Source organism: Acanthaster planci, linkage group LG06 (genome assembly GCF_054643075.1).
Source record: "Acanthaster planci isolate LZ-2023a linkage group LG06, COTS_SCS, whole genome shotgun sequence".
Classification (NCBI taxonomy): Eukaryota; Metazoa; Echinodermata; class Asteroidea; order Valvatida; family Acanthasteridae; genus Acanthaster; species Acanthaster planci.
The window spans coordinates 19,350-35,801 of record NC_141782.1 but is presented as its reverse complement, the minus strand read 5'-3'; the positions used below and the strand labels follow the sequence as shown (position 1 = coordinate 35,801).

Below are 16,452 nucleotides of genomic sequence, written 5' to 3'. Positions count from 1 at the left end.
GACATTATTATATTCATGAATTTCGCAACTAGTACTGGTATCGCCTGCTTGGCAGAATCGATCCAGGAAAACAGAGCAACTTCTGCTTGTAGATCACTTTATGAAATACATTATAGTCTTTTTCCTCGAGGTCTGAAATGACCCAATTGGAATCTCCAAAAACACACATTAATTTTTATTTGAATAGAACATAAAAAATAACTTCATGATTATAAGCAAACTAAGTAACGCATGCTTTATGGTTGCACACAACGCAATGTTTTACCATTCAATTCGGTGATTCGGTGTTTGTGATCGAGGTTAACAGAAAGATGAAAACAGTTGGCATTGTTTAGGCCTAACGGCATGGCGTATTTTTGCTTGTGGAGCCGAGTGAGTTTTGTGATATAATGCGAAATTTGCATCCTTGCATGAATGGCAACTGCATTTTCAAGACACTAACCTGTAAGGAAACTGAAAGTATACCTTGTGCAACATGCTCAACAGTTTTTGTTTCTACGAGTCTTTAATTTTATTTAAGCGCACAGCTCAGCCTCCAAAGTGGAATGGACTTTAAGGACAGGGTCATATCCTGATATGAACAGAACTGGTGAAATTATACGACACATGGACCAATGACTACTTACATACATCTCCCCTTCCTTTGTTTGTGGTGAATTTCTACACAGTGAAAGGGGAAATGGCTTCTTATATGCTAAAAAAATTTTACTGAGAAGTTTGCAGGATGGTAACGAGTAACGTGAATCCCGTGGCATTTTCGCAAGTAGCATGTTTTTGGTCAGCAAACGTTTGAAGATAACTTTTACGGATCAATAACAATGGAAAATCGTTTTTAGACCCTCGCCTTGGACTCTGGGTACAGCGCTGATAAAGCTTAGCAGGTTGGTTTCTTTGCATCTTCTCCCCAGCTCCTCCTTACTGAATGAATGTTAAGACTATGTCTCTGCCTGAGTCTCCCTTCATAACAATGGCATAACTAACGGGGCATCATGGGGCATGACCCCCTTGAGGCCTGTAACTCCCCCTGCTCAGAAATGACTAAAATCTGGTTCAAGTCCGCCTTGGTGAGTGTTTTTATCTGTGACCGACCCCTGAGTCCCCTTTCAAAAAATGAGGATTCGATTCGCAAATGCCGCCATGCAAAGTGTACGTACCCAGTTGTGGCATTGTCTATCTGCCATTTTAATTCGTTTTTTTTTTAAATTTGCTTGAGTATAAGGAAACTGAAGGATTATTTGTCTGAACTTTAACCGATACAAATGCTACAAGAATCTTGAAGAGGAAAGCTATAAGGGAGCGAGATGTGAGGCATCCTTTTTGGTATTTGAGGGGTGGGTTAGATGCGCTTCGTGTTCATTCACCGGCTGTCGAAAATTTGGAACGCTAAATAAAACAAGAAATTGGTGACACGGAATGATACATAAAACCTATGAAACCCCAATTAAGCCTTTTGGAATTAAGGGTTTCAACTTTTAAAGCCTAGACTATTTCCAAAATTGATAGGCGCCATACGTCATTACCATGACTTTATACCCCTACACAAACCAGGCATTGCCATTCATATTTTATACAAGGGTTCTGGACAAGATATAACATTTTGTGAGACACCGAGTTGCCCCCGTCCTTCTTTATTTGAATATTGAATTACAATAAAAGACATGCACAGATCCGGCGCGACGGTTAAGGTTCACCCCTGCTTTGATACACACACACACACAAACAAATTTTGCAAAATATGAAACAATTACCAAAATGATTATAAAAATGGTAAAAATGATGACTTTTTAAAGGGTTATTATTTGTACAGAGTAAAGGCTATTTATTAGGAGACTGGCTATGAGTATGAAGGTAAGTGCATCAGTAACAATAATAACTTTATATCCTCCTGGACCCGAACCCCCCCTCTGAAAATTCCTGGACTCATCCCTGCAAGGGCAAAGTGTTGTAAGATTAAAGCTATTGTGACCACGTTCAGCACAATCTTTAATTTACAGAATGATAAGTAATTTAAAATAAAATGCCAACCTTGGATCAGTTTTTCTGTTCATTTGGTAAGGATGGTGAATCTCACATGATCACCCTTTCGTTATGTGATAAAAATCATCAAGGGTGACGTGAACGTAGAACGGGGTGAAGGTAGATGAGCAGAACAAAGATTCATGACGAGGTTGCCATAGCGACCGAGACGAAGATGAAGACAAATTAGTCTCTGAAATTAAACGAATAATGAATTGAAGGAATAAGATACTTTGGCCACAAAACCAATCGTTTATCGGGCTGGTGATTTTTACACTAGATTCTGAAGAACAGAGAGACACATACATTAAGGGGTGATTTGTCAAATCAGTGGCCTTGTGCATGGGCGTCAATGGGGGGGGACATGTCCCCCACTTTTCCAAGTGAGGGGGATACTATATCAATTGTCCCCCCCCCCCACTTTTTCCAAAACCCAAATGAAAATGCATAGCTTGTAATAGCATTTGTTAAAAAAATGGATAAAGTAACCAAAAACTGTCTCAGATCACCCGACAGAGCATCTCTACTCCAAAATTTTTCGGGACCTTGAGCGGGTCTCGGACCCCACGCCGCTCAGAGCTTTTGTTCTGATCAGGGCTATATCCCCAACACACTTTTCAAAATGGATTGACGGCCTTGGCCTTGTGAATCAAACATCGTTCGATGATCTTGCCTATAAAATGTCACAACTCCTTGTTGACTTTTTCGAGAAGATCATAATAATGATGACGACAAATAGTGAATAAGGAGCAGTATGGGAAAGGTGTTCTGTAGAGATTCTACCAAGTACCAGCAGTGACCACAGGGAAAAGTGTCTCAGCGCATTAAGTGTAAAAAATTAAATCTAAAATCACAAACCGAACACCAGATTAACCTTTTTCACAGAAAGACTTTATGCTGATTTTGTAATCACTCTCCGAGCAGTATTTCATTCATTTCATCATAATTTTATAGGAATTTTAAAGCTATAATGACCTAGAAGAAGAAGGTTTGTTAAGGTTTAAATTTTTCTATTGAAACAACTTAGTGTAGCTACATGTAGGTCTCAAACAGAACATCACTGCCCGGCACGACCCATTATAACGGTAGTTGAAGATTTATTTGAACTTATTAAGAAAAGCACGTTTGTGTAGCTGACAATGAAATATTGAAGCAAAGCTACTCATCTAAATACGTTTAACTAAAAAGGCAATCCAGTCTCCTTAATCATTAACAAGAATCATGCCTCTCTTCATTTTTGCCCCCCCCTTAACTCCGCCTTTCCAGTGACCTTTAACCTTACTTCTGTGGTTCAATATGGCGGTACACGAGTCATTGGTGTTGTAAGTATCCTCGCCGTTTGCATTTCTTCTTGATGCATTTTACCTTTTCGGCTCAGTCACTAATATTTCACGTCTGTACTAACCGAGTCAAAGACCACTCGTGTGATTTGTGTTCAGTGCGAGCGCTTCTTGCACGGGATTTTTGGTTCACATTGGCCTCCCTGAGCTGTCGGCTACAGTGTAGGCTTGTGACAGGAGGCGAAATATAAACTCACGCGGCATCACGCTAGCTCAGCGCACCATATCGGCAGCGGTAGCCCTGAAGCCGACACACATTGTGTACTTGCGACCCGCATTTGTACATCGTAATTCCTGAGTCAGTAGGCCTGGCATTTATATATGGGAGGTTTTATTTGCTCATTTTAAGCTTGTTTTGTTATAAGCCTAATACTTTTTATTGTAATAGGCCTACCGCATGGCTAGGGAGGCTAGTAATAAACAAAGTTTTCAGTTATTTTTTCTGTTTTAAGTTATCTTAAAGATGATACCATAAGTGACACTTTGATACAAGTTTGGATTTCATCAAACTCAAAGCAAATAAAAATCAATTTGAAGTGGGAATGTTTTGAGATGTTTTTTGTACACGTGTAATGCAGAGCAAACTGTGATTATTCTGTGTACGAAAATGAGTGGATTTTAACTGAAAACCTCAAACTTCATACTTTTGTAAAGTCTTTGTTCTTATTTGTGCCTTATTTCAATGAACCAAATGCTGGCTTCACTTCAAATTTCAAAAATTTTGAAACTGGAAATTAAATACTAATATTTAGCAAAGCTACAAGAGCGTGCAAAAAAGACAGAGTTTAATCACAATTTCCTTTTTAAGAAAATGAGTTTCTAAATAAACAAGCACCCTCACTCAGTTATTCATGTCCCTAGCATGGCTGATTGCCATGATGCCTTTTTACTATAGTGCAAAATCAGTGTTGCAATATTAGCAGTAAGGCTTATGAAAATGAAAATGATGCTTTAGTTTAGCTAGCTGCCAGCATGGCCAGTGCCAGCAGTACTAATAGTAGGCCTAACTGTGAACAAGAGAAAAAAATACAAGGATATTCACCATACACCTGACATTGAGCCAAGAAAGTTTTTGGCTGTGCAACACTCACTGCCACTGGTAAAACAATCATGACAATGCCTCCGCAGTGTCAGGCCTCCGACAATGTCAAAAATGTTGATTACTTATTCTGTTATAGTGTTACTAGATCATGGTTTTGGTCAACATGTACGGTCGCAGTGAAGTTTTCTTGCAAAGCCACAATTGTCCGATTGTTGATACATTTTGATCAACCTGTATCTCGTTTTTTTCTGTACTCTAGGTACACCACTGATGACAAGTTTTATGTTGAAGCCAGAGACGAGGGCACCAAAGAACTTCTAGTCATTGATAGACTGAGCCAAGAGATATCACTTGAACGTGAGTATTGAACATGATCTCTTGATCTTTGCATGATCTGTCAATCTTATTGTTGATAATTTTGCCATCAGGCAATTGCCTATTCTTCTGTGTTGCAGTCGTGGAAGATTTATTCTAAAAAGGGGAATTGAAGGTGATTACATACTAGATTGATGGATAAGGCAACACAATTGCATGATCCTACTGATCAGTTGATTTTAGCCAACAAGTACATTAATATTATGAAAATTTTCTGGGTTCAGAAATTCTTCCGGTATGTATTACAATTAAGATTTTAGATTGAAAAATATCATCTTCACAGTTTACATTCTAACGTTGAATGTGTTTACCTCCTCTCAATGTCAAATTGAAATGTGGAAATTAAACAAAGATTTTCTAAACCAAGGAAAAGATCAAATTTCTTAGTATGTGTATTATTAAAAAGGAATAGATTAGTTGTGGTAAAGCTTGTGGCTGGGTTGGTGTACCTTTGTCTTAGGAGCCACGTTCTCAGTTTTCTTGAAGACATGATATGTGAGCTATATGTTTCGAATCTGTAGCCAGCGTAGCTGCTTAGAATAGCTGCCCTTGTACCAAGAATGAAGTGCATGTGTAAGGTTTGAGATTGTGTTATATTGATCCTAATCTTGCTCTATCTTTTGTGTCTCTGACAGAATCTTCAGGCCAGATCCCTCCGTTTGCTTCCAGTCGACCAATATGTGGGGTGATGGGTACAATACGCCTCTTGGCAGGTCAGTAGGAAAAGAAAAAAATTATGTGGTGGGACATTTGAAGAACGGTTCTTTAATAAGGTATAAATTTCAGTTCCACTTACCTGGTAAGTCTAATGTAACTTGCAGTTAGCCACGATGCCCATGACGTAGGTTTGTATCTTCTAAAATTTACTTTTGGTGTGAGCGGTCTACTGTCTTTGCAAGAAGACTACAGTTGCTGTGAACTTTGTTGCAGGGCAACCCCCCCCCCAAAAAAAGAATCAGAAACTCGGCACTGCTTCATTGTGGTGTCTTAATGAGGGTCTTACCTTAAAAATGACCCCCTGTGGCCTCTCAAGGTATATTGTGATATCCCAATGAGGATAGTGACTCCATATCTCTTACCCCTTGAGATAAATTGTGGTATCCCAATTGGGGGTTGAACCCAGAAGATGACCTCCAGTCTTGACCCACTGATACACCTTGCACTTTCAAATAAAGGTATTTTGTCCAGGAAGATCTCCTATCTTTGACCTAGTGAAGCATTTTGAAATAAGTTCAGCTTTGTTCTCTCAACTAACACTCTTTTTTTATTCCCTTCCCTTTTCTTGCAGGCCCCTACTTGGTGGTCATTACCAAGAAGTCAAAGGTTGGGGAAATCAATGGTCAGACCATCTGGAAGGTCGCAGGTCATGAAATTTTGCCCTATAAGAGGACAGTCATGCATCTGAATGAACAGCAGGTATGGAATTTTGTCTTCAACTTTGTCAGTTTGTCTTTCGGCGTCATATTTATATATTTATTATATTTGTGTTTCCTATTTTATTTATGAGCTAGATTTGATTCAACAAAATGAGGATTGTAACTCATAAGACAGAGACGGCATGTGATGGAGACACCTTGCCTACCAATCACCCTTCCTTCTTCACAGTATTCTTGTCTTCAGGCCTGTTATGAAAAGGGACAAGTTTCAGTCAAGTGAAGTGTTAAAATGGAAAATTTGGTGCTGTAAGAATTATCAAGACTGTGTACATGTTCCATGTCTTTTATGATGCAGCAACAGGATAGCCGCACCTATGAGTCCATGGTTAACTACGTACTGGAGACCAACGATTGTTTCTTCTCAACGACCTATGACCTCACACATTCTCTCCAGAGACTTTACAACACCAGTCCTGAATTCCTGCAGATGCCTCTGTTTGAGAGGGTGAATACAGATTTTATTCCTCCTCTTTCTGAAATTTTTAAAAAGTGCTTTTCAAAACTACAATAAAGAGTGGTTGTTACACCTTACATCGAGGAATGTCACAAATACCCATAGGAATTCCTTTTAGGGGAACTGATTGAAATCAGGCATTCTTAAGATGACTTTGTCTAGTGATGGTGTCCCAACAGTAACCAAAGTCAAATCTGTGGCAAGAATGTATAAAATAGACAGTCATCAGGTCAAATATAAATGGGAAAGAAATACCTATATTGTCAATTAAGGTGACAGGTAAAATCCTGGTTCATACTACAACCCAGTCCCAGACTACAAGTTACAGGTGGAATACGGCGCAGTGTTAACCTATATAATAAGCTGCTCAAGTGGACTGAGGGACCTTAGTCTGAGAGGAAGTTTAAGCTTCTCATTTTATTTCATTCAGTGTTGTCCCTTTCTTCTGACAGGCTGACCAACGTTTTGTCTGGAATGGTCATTTATTAAGAGAGCTGGCTTCTCAGCCTGAGGTAAGAGGCTTTTATTTCAAGATTCCAATTTGCCTCAAATGTCAAACCTTTGATGTGTTTTACTACACATGACATATGTCCATAATCATTCATGGAATGCTCCTTTCCTTCTGTTTCCATGGTTGTATTCCAATGAATGTCTTTCAATATTATCTTTTAAGCCTTTTTCTGATTTTCATATTTATGCCTAAATCTTTTTGTGAAGTTTTGGTTGTGAGTTTGATCCCCAAACTGGGAAAAGGTTCCTTTGCAAATATTGTATTGACTGTTTGTTTTTTTTACAGTTAAGCCGTTTTGCATTACCTGTCATGTGTGGATGTATCCTTTTTCGATTGGAGTAGCAGATTTAAGGAATAATAGTAAGAACAGCGTCAATCCTAACCTCTGCACTGTCCCTATTGAACATTACTTCTTATGGAAGTATACCCTACAGTTTATTATCATAGCAGTTAACTCCATCTGCCTGACAGAAGGACTACATCCTGCAAAATACATGTATTTTTTGCAGCTCTACGTGAGGTCAGGATTAATTAACGACCTTTCTGAGGAACATTAAATCTCTGATTTAAAGATGTAGTTCTTTTAAAGTTAATATCTGGGTTAACTAACACAGATTGGCTCAAGGGTGGAATACCACTAACGTACCTAACAGTAAAAGCTTCAGGTCAGAAATTGGAATGGATGTAAAGAACAAGATCTCTTCAGCTGTTCGCCTTTGTTTCCATATTTCTCTGTGATCATCTATAAATTGAGGGACATATTATCTTTGACTTCAATTGCAACAGTTGTTGCTATAAGAATAGGTATCTTGCATGGAAAGCGTTTTGACTACATTATCATCTCAAGAAGGAGTTGTTTCCGTGCCGGGACGAGATATTATATGAGAGGCTTGGACACACAAGGGCATGTTGCCAACTTTGTGGAGACGGAGCAGATTGTGCAATGTAATGGATGGAGGGGGTCATTCATTCAGGTAGGATCTCCACAAATCTTAAACGAAAAAAAAAAAGAAAATTGATGAAAGAATTAACAAAATATGGAATGAAAGCAAGTTGTTAGGTAAGTTACTTCAGGTGTTTAGAAAACGACAAAATGAAAGGTTACTTGAGCAAGCTTGGTCAAGGAAGTAAATGCCCGTAGTGAAAAGATCATAGAAATATCAATCATTACGAGCAATGTCAGCGTCTTCCAGATATCTAAGGCCTGATGCATCTACTTGCATCTTTTCTCGTTTATGTGGAAAAGTGAAGTCTTTATTGCTGCAACTATGTGGAAACTGCCTTTCTGTGCTCGTACATCTTGCTTTATGTTATGCTCATCTTTCAATCTTTCAGACAAGAGGCTCCATACCACTCTACTGGTCCCAACGACCCAGCATCAAATACAAACCAAAGATACTGATAAGTGAAGCACAAAACCATGTGAGTGTATCTTTCTGTCCCAATCAGATGTCTTAGTTTGTATTTTTTCTTTTAAAGTTTGATTATTTCAATTTTTTTTACTTCATATTTGCATATATGAATTAACTAACCTTACATTATGAATATTTACTGGTTTTGGATAGATGGACGGCTTTATGAGACATCTAGACAGCCAGATGGTCAGTTATGGAGATCAGGTTCTGGTCAATCTAGTGAGTATTAGATCACCGATTGCAGGCTTGTTGCATGCAGGAGATTGCATCAAAAGGAACACCCTTTCCCAAAGGCCGAGTTCCTCTTTTGCTTGAACGTGGTGGCTTCTGTCCCTATTATAAGTTTTTCCTCACGAAGCAAAGTATTTAAAATTGATCCTCGGTATTAGGATAAGTGATAATTCTCCATTGTGTTGACTTGGCATTTTATTAGTTCACACGTATCTTGTCAGTACCATTGCAAAGTGACTGCTCTTACTTTAGTTTCTCTATTGTCCATTTGTAGATTGATCACAGAGGGATTGAGGACAGACTAGAGAAGTTTTTTGCGAAGGCTGTCATTGATTCACAGAACAAGAGTATTAGGTAGTATTTTATTAATTATTTATATTCCCGACAGTCACTGGATATGTATTTAAATCTCCACAAATCTAATTTATGGCTTAATTCTGCAATATTGCTGATATGCCGCAAAAATTCTGATTAAAAGGAATGCCCCCACTCCATTGTTTTGTATTTTTGTTCTACCAGTGTCATGCATAAGAAACTGAACTTGCCAAAATAGACACAGTATTATTTCTGTTTAGCTGCAGGTGTCTAAACAGAAAACTGCAGCTCGATCTGTTTCCATTTAAAGGAGCTTGCTGTATGCTCTGCCAAAAGATATCCAAAGGATTCGGTTGGAAAACACAAGATTATGTCTGATTGTTCAAATTCTATCCATTGGAAAACAGCAAGGAAAGGGGAAGTGACTTTAACAGAAGATTGGATTATACAATGGCAGGTATGAATCCTTCGACTTCCATCATGAATGCCGTAAGATGCGATGGGACCGCCTCTCCATCCTCATGGACAGACTAGCAGCTGATCAGGACAAGCATGGGTTAGCCAGTTGTTGAAATAACAAGTGGAGTTATTAAGGTCTTAACAGGTGTTGATCATGGGATTATTTTATGGAGATTTGCAAGGGTTAATCTTGATTCCCTCAGTTTAAAATCATACTGGAAGAGTTAGACCTGTTAGGTTATGTGTTGAATCTTGGAGAGGAAAATCAGAACAATCTAATTAGATTTTGAAGCTGACGTTGACTTGGACTTGAGATGCAGTAACTGCTGTCTGAGCACTCACCCAGCTAGTTCTATCGATTGAACGTGACCCAGACACTTGTATGTTTGATGAGAATCTATGGAGAAAACAGAGAAAAGATTATTTGTAGGGAATGCATTTACAAAATTAACAGGAAGCCGACTATTATCCATTTTTGTTGAAGACATGCACGTAGAGGAAGTAATTTGAAGTAAAATGCAGAGGGCCTTTTTGATTTTACTCACCAATTTGTCCTAATTTAACCCCAACCTTATCACTCCATCTGCGTGTAGGTGCTTCTTACTTAGTCCTTCCAATCAGCTTCTCAAACATCAGACTGGAGTCTTCCGAACCAACTGCATGGACTGTCTGGATCGTACCAACGTAGTGCAGAGTTTACTAGCAAGGAGAACACTCCAAGAACAATTACAGGTAAGACAGAGAGCCCCCCCCGCTACTTGATTATTAAAGGTGGATATGAAGCACGGGTACTATTTTGCATTACAAAGTTTTCCTTGAAGTGTAATCAGGAAAAATGCTCAAAGATTTTAAAGCGGAGTTCCTCTGCCTATAGCAACACAAAAACTAAACATAAAGATGCCCAAGCACTCTAAAAACTGATCCATTTGATGAGTAATGTCGATTACTGGCTCAAGAATCATAAAAACTTGATTTATTCAGTAGTGACGTCAAAGAAATCTGATTTTCATGTTTCATGCAGATGTTTGGTGTTCTAAATGAGGGTGAGAGCTTGGATAATCATCTTACGACAGCATTTGAAAGCACCTTCAAAAACAGTAAGTTCAGAGAGTAAGTTTGGACCGAGTCCGAAGTTTGGGCTCTTGGCTCATGTTGTCCTAAGGAATCTGCAGTTTTTCTCATGTGTTTTGTCCACGTTGAATTGGCTAGGTCTTCACAGTAATTTGTATAGTGTTACTAAAATTGGACTTTTTGACTTTTTTTTCAGCCTGGGCAGACAATGCTGATTTCTGCTCCAGGCAGTATGCGGGTACTGGAGCGCTTAAAACAGACTTCACTAGGTATGTGTATCATCATAACCAACCCAGTCACAAGTTACTTAGGCATTTTGTATTGAAGTACAAGAGAGACAACCTGTCACCAAAAGGGGAAGCCATTGGAGCCTGTGTACCCCATGTTTGTGATTGGGGTTCCTTGATTGACAGGTTGACACTTGATTGGAGAAGGATTATTTTCTTGTTGATACATGTTTTGTGATGTCTCCAAAGAGGATGTATTAACCCTAACACTCCTCAATCCTTCACCTGTTGGAGGACTGAGGACTGTTAGGGTTAAAGATAGACTTGTGCCGTCATTATCTGCCAGTACATGAATAATGTTCTAGATCTCCTGACCATCCTCTGGTTACGTCATTGCAGAACTGGTAAGCGCACACATTTAGGAATGTTGAAGGACTTGTACAACTCTATGCTACGGTACTACATGAACAACTTTGTTGATGGATACAGACAGGCAAGTGTGACAATTCATTTCCAGAAGTAAACTAGATAGGTTTGCAGTAGCACCATGGATATATCTTATTTGAGTATGTGGGGTTCTGAAGAGAACCGGTGGTACTCAACGTTTCGGACAGTATGCTCTGTTTACTTTCTCCCTCCACCATGAAAAGCTTCAAATCTCATCATTTCAAGAATTTTAACTCAAAAGAAGGTCAGTGCACATCATTATTACATGTATGTATGGAAGATCACCTGTTGGTGTTACTCTGTTAACGAAGATCACCTGTTTGTGTTACTCTATTAACATTTCTGGATGACATGAAGAGATGAATTTGTTGACATGCCAGGTATGTCACTGTTGGTTCTTCATGTCAGGAATCAAGGTGCATTTCAATTATATCCTGACATGAGGAACACAGAACAAGGGAATTGGCATCATTGCTAGAAGTACACTGTAGTTTTTGTTCTACAGGATTCCATTGACCTCTTCCTTGGCAACTACATTGTGGAGGAGACAGAAGGCATTGCGTCACCATCTCCACTAAGATCCAAGGGAGATGCCCGGTTTATGCTGGTTAGTTGCTGCTTCTTTCGCTCCCAGGACCCTAGAGAAGGGCCCTGCTTGCTCAGTTGTAATAACCACAAGTTTTAAGGGCTTTCATCCGAAATTTGGCTAGAATTGAATAAAAACAGTTAAAGTTTCATGGTCGTATGGAATTATGGGAAATAATGCAGTGTACCCTTCCTATATCCAGATCATGGAAGATGTCTGGCACATAGATGTGGGCAAAATAGAAAGAATTGATTGTCTAAACAGAGTCTAGACTCTGAGGTTTGTATTTTGCTGCACATGAGAACTAGACCTAGATACCATACGTTGGCTGTATGAGGTACAGTCAGAGTGTATTTTATCTCTACTTTTAACTGAGGTTTTAGATCCATTTCTGATAGTGTTATCATCAAGACTCAAACCCAACACAAGACTTCTAGTTAGAATTCAAGTCTTGTGTCTAGTCTTGTGACTGGGCTTGTGTCTATTATTGTGACTGGGCTTGTGTCTGTTATTGTGACTGGGCTTGTGTCTATTATTGTGACTGGGCTTGTGTCTGTTATTTTGTCTGCTCTTGTGACTGGTCTTGTGACAACAACACTGATTCTGAACGCCAGTCTCCTGTTTGTCTTGTTTGCTCTTTAGCTTCCTGTCATTTGCATCGTGGCTTTCTCCATGCTCATCATTAGCATTCTCATTCCAGCTGGTAAGTATTCCCATTCCAGCTGGTAAGTATTCTCATTCCAGCTGGTAAGTATTCCCATTCCAGCTGGTGAGTATTCCCATTCCAGCTGGTAAGTATTCCCATGCCAGCTGGCAAGTATTCTCATGCCAGCTGGTAAGTATTCCCATTCCAGCTGGTGAGTATTCTCATTCCAGCTGGCAAGTATTCTCATGCCAGCTGGCAAGTATTCTCATGCCAGCTGGTAAGTATTCCCATTCCAGCTGGTGAGTATTCTCATGCCAGCTGGCAAGTATTCTCATGCCAGCTGGTAAGGATTCCCATTCCAGCTGGTGAGTATTCTCATGCCAGCTGGTAAGGATTCTCATGCCAGCAATGTAAGCAAAATGCAGTCACTGAGAAGTAGGGGCACTTAATTGCTACTCTTCTTGTGCTTGAATGCTCAAATGCATTTGTAAGAATGCAAAGCGCCCTCAACAGCTCATGCACAGAGGCAATAGAAAAGTACAATACCTTGACCAGTCTCCTTCTTTATCTTGCCTTTTCAGCTGACATCTATCTACAGCTAGCCTACGTCTTCTTCTGGATGGCTGCCACAGCTGTGTGTCTTGGCCTTATCTACTTTTATGGATTGGAGTTTGTGAATCAACCCAAGTTGGCACAAGCCAAGGCCAAACTAGACTAATCTGCATCTCTACCATAACCAGAGTAAGACAGTCTAATACTTGATATCTAATTGGATCTGGTCAAGAAAAGGTTAGTGTTAGCCCAAAACCAGCTTAAACGTAACAAGGTTTATTAATACCACTTTATCATAATTACTAGTTAGAGAACTCCAGTACCAATTGTTTTGCAATTGTATGCAGCTGCTGGTATCCAAATCACTCTTTGGAAAAGGTGCAAAAGGTTCCCCCCCATATTTATACCCCAGAATGTTTTAATGAGTCAATGTCATGGTAAGATGTAATCTACACTTCTTAAAAAGAGGAGGGGGGGCTGTATATAAACAGCCAAGGACCTTGTACACTTTTATAAAACTGAAATTCAGGGGTAGAACAAAAATAGGAGATTGTAGGCTGTGGGCAACTGAATGAACCCATACCAATAACCCCAAAAAGCAAAGGCTGAAATTATTTTGCGATCAGGTTTGATATATATGTAAGGTTTGCCAACATTTTACAATTCAGCTTGAAGAAGATAATTGGCGTAAGATTTCAGGTGCATTGGTAATGACATGCATTCCCTGTACTCAAAACTGCTACAATTTGTATACAATAGTAATATAAAAACTATTTTAAACACATTGAAGTGTAGAAACTTTCAATTTATGTATGCCAACATAACTCCTTTTAAGAGACAAGATGTGTGATGGATGTGTATAGGCATTTCAAACCAAAGTCAGGTATAGTAACTTTGAATTCTATGAAAACGTTTCTGGATCACAGGAATGTGAGTGTTAATGTAAGTTACAGTGGAAATGCTGGTACATTCTCTGTAACTTTGACAAATCACAACATTGCATGCCTTTGTTGTCCCTGTTGTTAACCACTATTTTACACATTTTTTTCACTGATAACCCATTCAACTGTTCAGCTTTTAAGTCTCCTTTATTTCACCTGAGCACATGTTGCCTTTCCACATTGAAATGAAATCCAAGACAAGATTTATGGCACGGATATGTCTGTCATGATGTTATTCAGCCTTTGATATACCAATGTCAAAGCCTATCTAGATCTGTGGTGTTAAATTCCTAGAATATTTGAGTTCATGGGTTAGTCTGAATGACCATTGTGCTGAACTGTTTTATCCATTGTGCTTTGGAATTGCGAGGGTCAAACGTTTTCTGATTTTTGTGGTTCAGGAAAAGCAGTATGTCTCATTTAACAATATTAACTCAATTTACTCTTGGACGGTTGTTTTTGGAAAACGGATTATTTGAATCATGATCTTAATACTGAGTTAAAATCTTGCCAAAGTCAGCAGAACTGAGATAGCTGAATATGTGATTTGGATCTTCATTTATTTGATAGATTCTGTAATAGAATTCGTTTCATTCTCGAGCAGTTTCCAGTAATTTCATGTATGAGATGTTAATGGTGAAGGTTGCATAACCTGTGACACTGATAACATGGCACCTAGTTAGCTTTCGTAGTTTTCATGATGACTCTTCTGGGGTTATGATCTTTCTTCTGGGGTTATGATCTTTCTTCTGGGGTTATGATCTTTCTTCACATATTTTTGTTGCAGAAAGTGTCAGATAATGGGAGGATATTAAACTTAAAAATATAGGACTGCAGGGGATTTTTTTATTTTTGTAATCAGACACTGTTTTCTAAAGGTAATAATTACACCTTTGAAAAATAGCATCTGAACACAAAACAAAAAAATCACATTCATTTTCTTAATGATTATTTTCTTTGTAATAATAATTTGGATGCTCATGTTATAGCATATTTAAATCACAATAGATACATGTACTGTCTGCATATGGCAGTTATACATCTAGAAACATGTCTCAGAGCATGTGGTTAACATGTGGATTCAGTGTTTCTGGTATATAGTCTTTGCCACACAATTTGCACTAAAATGATGGAATAAATAACTTATTATTTTTGGTTGTAATACTTCCTGACCGGGTTGAGAGGTGATGTTGACTGAACTCTGTCAGTTGGTTTTTAAAATCTCCACGAGATGTGTACTACACATGAACGCCGCATTAAATTTGTATTTAAAACCATTGTCCCAAAATTAAAATATTATATCGTGAAAAGCTAGTATGTAATTGTGTAGAAACACAGAAGCAGTAACGGCCACTGGAAACTTTTCATGGGAGTTTAAATCGTGTGATGTTAATAATTTTTTGAAATAAAAATCTGTCCGAAATGACAAATAGCAGTGTAAAATGTTTGCTGTCATGTTTTATTTATTTGTGGTTGGTTGAATGAGTGCTACTGTAATTTTTGGGTTTGGGTCAGACCCTATCTAAGACAATGTGGATTGGGTTCCCAGCCCTTTTCTGATTCTATACCATTTCTTTTGGATATCACTCGGGGGTTCCTTGATAAAACAAACGTGCTCTCAATAATTTGTAACACATTCACAGAGTACTTCATTTGAGCTGAGCTAACTTGACAATTTCATGGACCATTCATAAGGTGTTAAAAAATCTTTAGCAGCTTACAACGGCTTAAAACGCTATTACAGGTAATGCTAATTGAAAATAGCTAACTTCACAAAGAAGCAAATGAGTCCTTTTAGGCAAAAGCTGTTGCCATCCAAGTGCAAACTTTCTGCAAACGTCAGCCGAAAATGGATCTCCGTGTTGTAAACAAAAGAGAAGGGTATACCACAATCACGCCAATCCCTGTACATCCTTTCAAACAGTTCTTTCCACGAGTCCTTTTTACGGAAAACGCGTCAGTTTACTCGAGCAGATTTTCCGATAGTTTTTGAACGAAGTGAATGCGTCGCTTTCGCATCTACACAAGCCCCAAAAGATCCTTCCATCATAAAAAGTTCTTACAAAATCGCAGAATTTACTCACCCCTTTCCTATTTCGATTTGTGGCGTCTGCATCATGGCGGTCTTTATGTACAAGGTTACATTTTCAGCACTGATCTCTATAATACAATTTTATTATAGAGATCAGTGATTTTCAGTTTCTTCGCTGTGCGTACCATGGAGGGCGCCCGAGATACGGGGATTCTGACATCACATTCAATCACCTGTTTCATTGTCCTCGGCGGTCTGTGATTGGTCAATAGTTCGTTACCAGCGCGCTGAGCGCATACGTTGTGGCACTATAGCTGCGCAGTCATGACAACGAGAACATGTTGTAAGCCATCACA

The 16,452-nt window shown here is 38.8% G+C and overlaps 1 protein-coding gene and 1 long non-coding RNA gene across 6 annotated transcripts; one reads left to right on the top strand and one right to left on the bottom strand.

Moving 5' to 3' along the window:
- Positions 1-3,267: 3,267 nt before the first annotated feature.
- sacm1l (SAC1 like phosphatidylinositide phosphatase) lies at positions 3,268-15,507 on the top strand. Its single transcript, XM_087137801.1, has 19 exons — positions 3,268-3,338; positions 4,658-4,755; positions 5,409-5,486; positions 6,062-6,189; positions 6,505-6,654; positions 7,116-7,175; positions 7,460-7,493; positions 7,961-8,148; positions 8,510-8,596; positions 8,740-8,808; positions 9,095-9,174; positions 9,593-9,691; positions 10,188-10,326; positions 10,616-10,691; positions 10,862-10,934; positions 11,292-11,385; positions 11,845-11,946; positions 12,568-12,628; positions 13,153-15,507. The coding sequence occupies exons 1-19, from the start codon at positions 3,313-3,315 to the stop codon at positions 13,287-13,289; spliced, it is 1,779 nt and encodes a 592-aa protein (XP_086993927.1). The 5' UTR covers positions 3,268-3,312; the 3' UTR covers positions 13,290-15,507.
- Positions 6,628-16,309, bottom strand: LOC147798709 (uncharacterized). 5 transcript variants are annotated; one of them, XR_015425598.1, is made up of 5 exons: positions 16,149-16,309; positions 13,118-13,222; positions 10,140-10,263; positions 9,937-9,991; positions 6,628-8,165 (listed from the first exon to the last, which is right to left on the bottom strand). It is a non-coding gene; the product is annotated as an uncharacterized LOC147798709 (long non-coding RNA). The 5 variants fall into 5 exon arrangements; XR_015425599.1 differs by having other exon boundaries at positions 8,707-10,263; XR_015425600.1 differs by having other exon boundaries at positions 8,727-10,263.
- Positions 16,310-16,452: the final 143 nt, after the last annotated feature.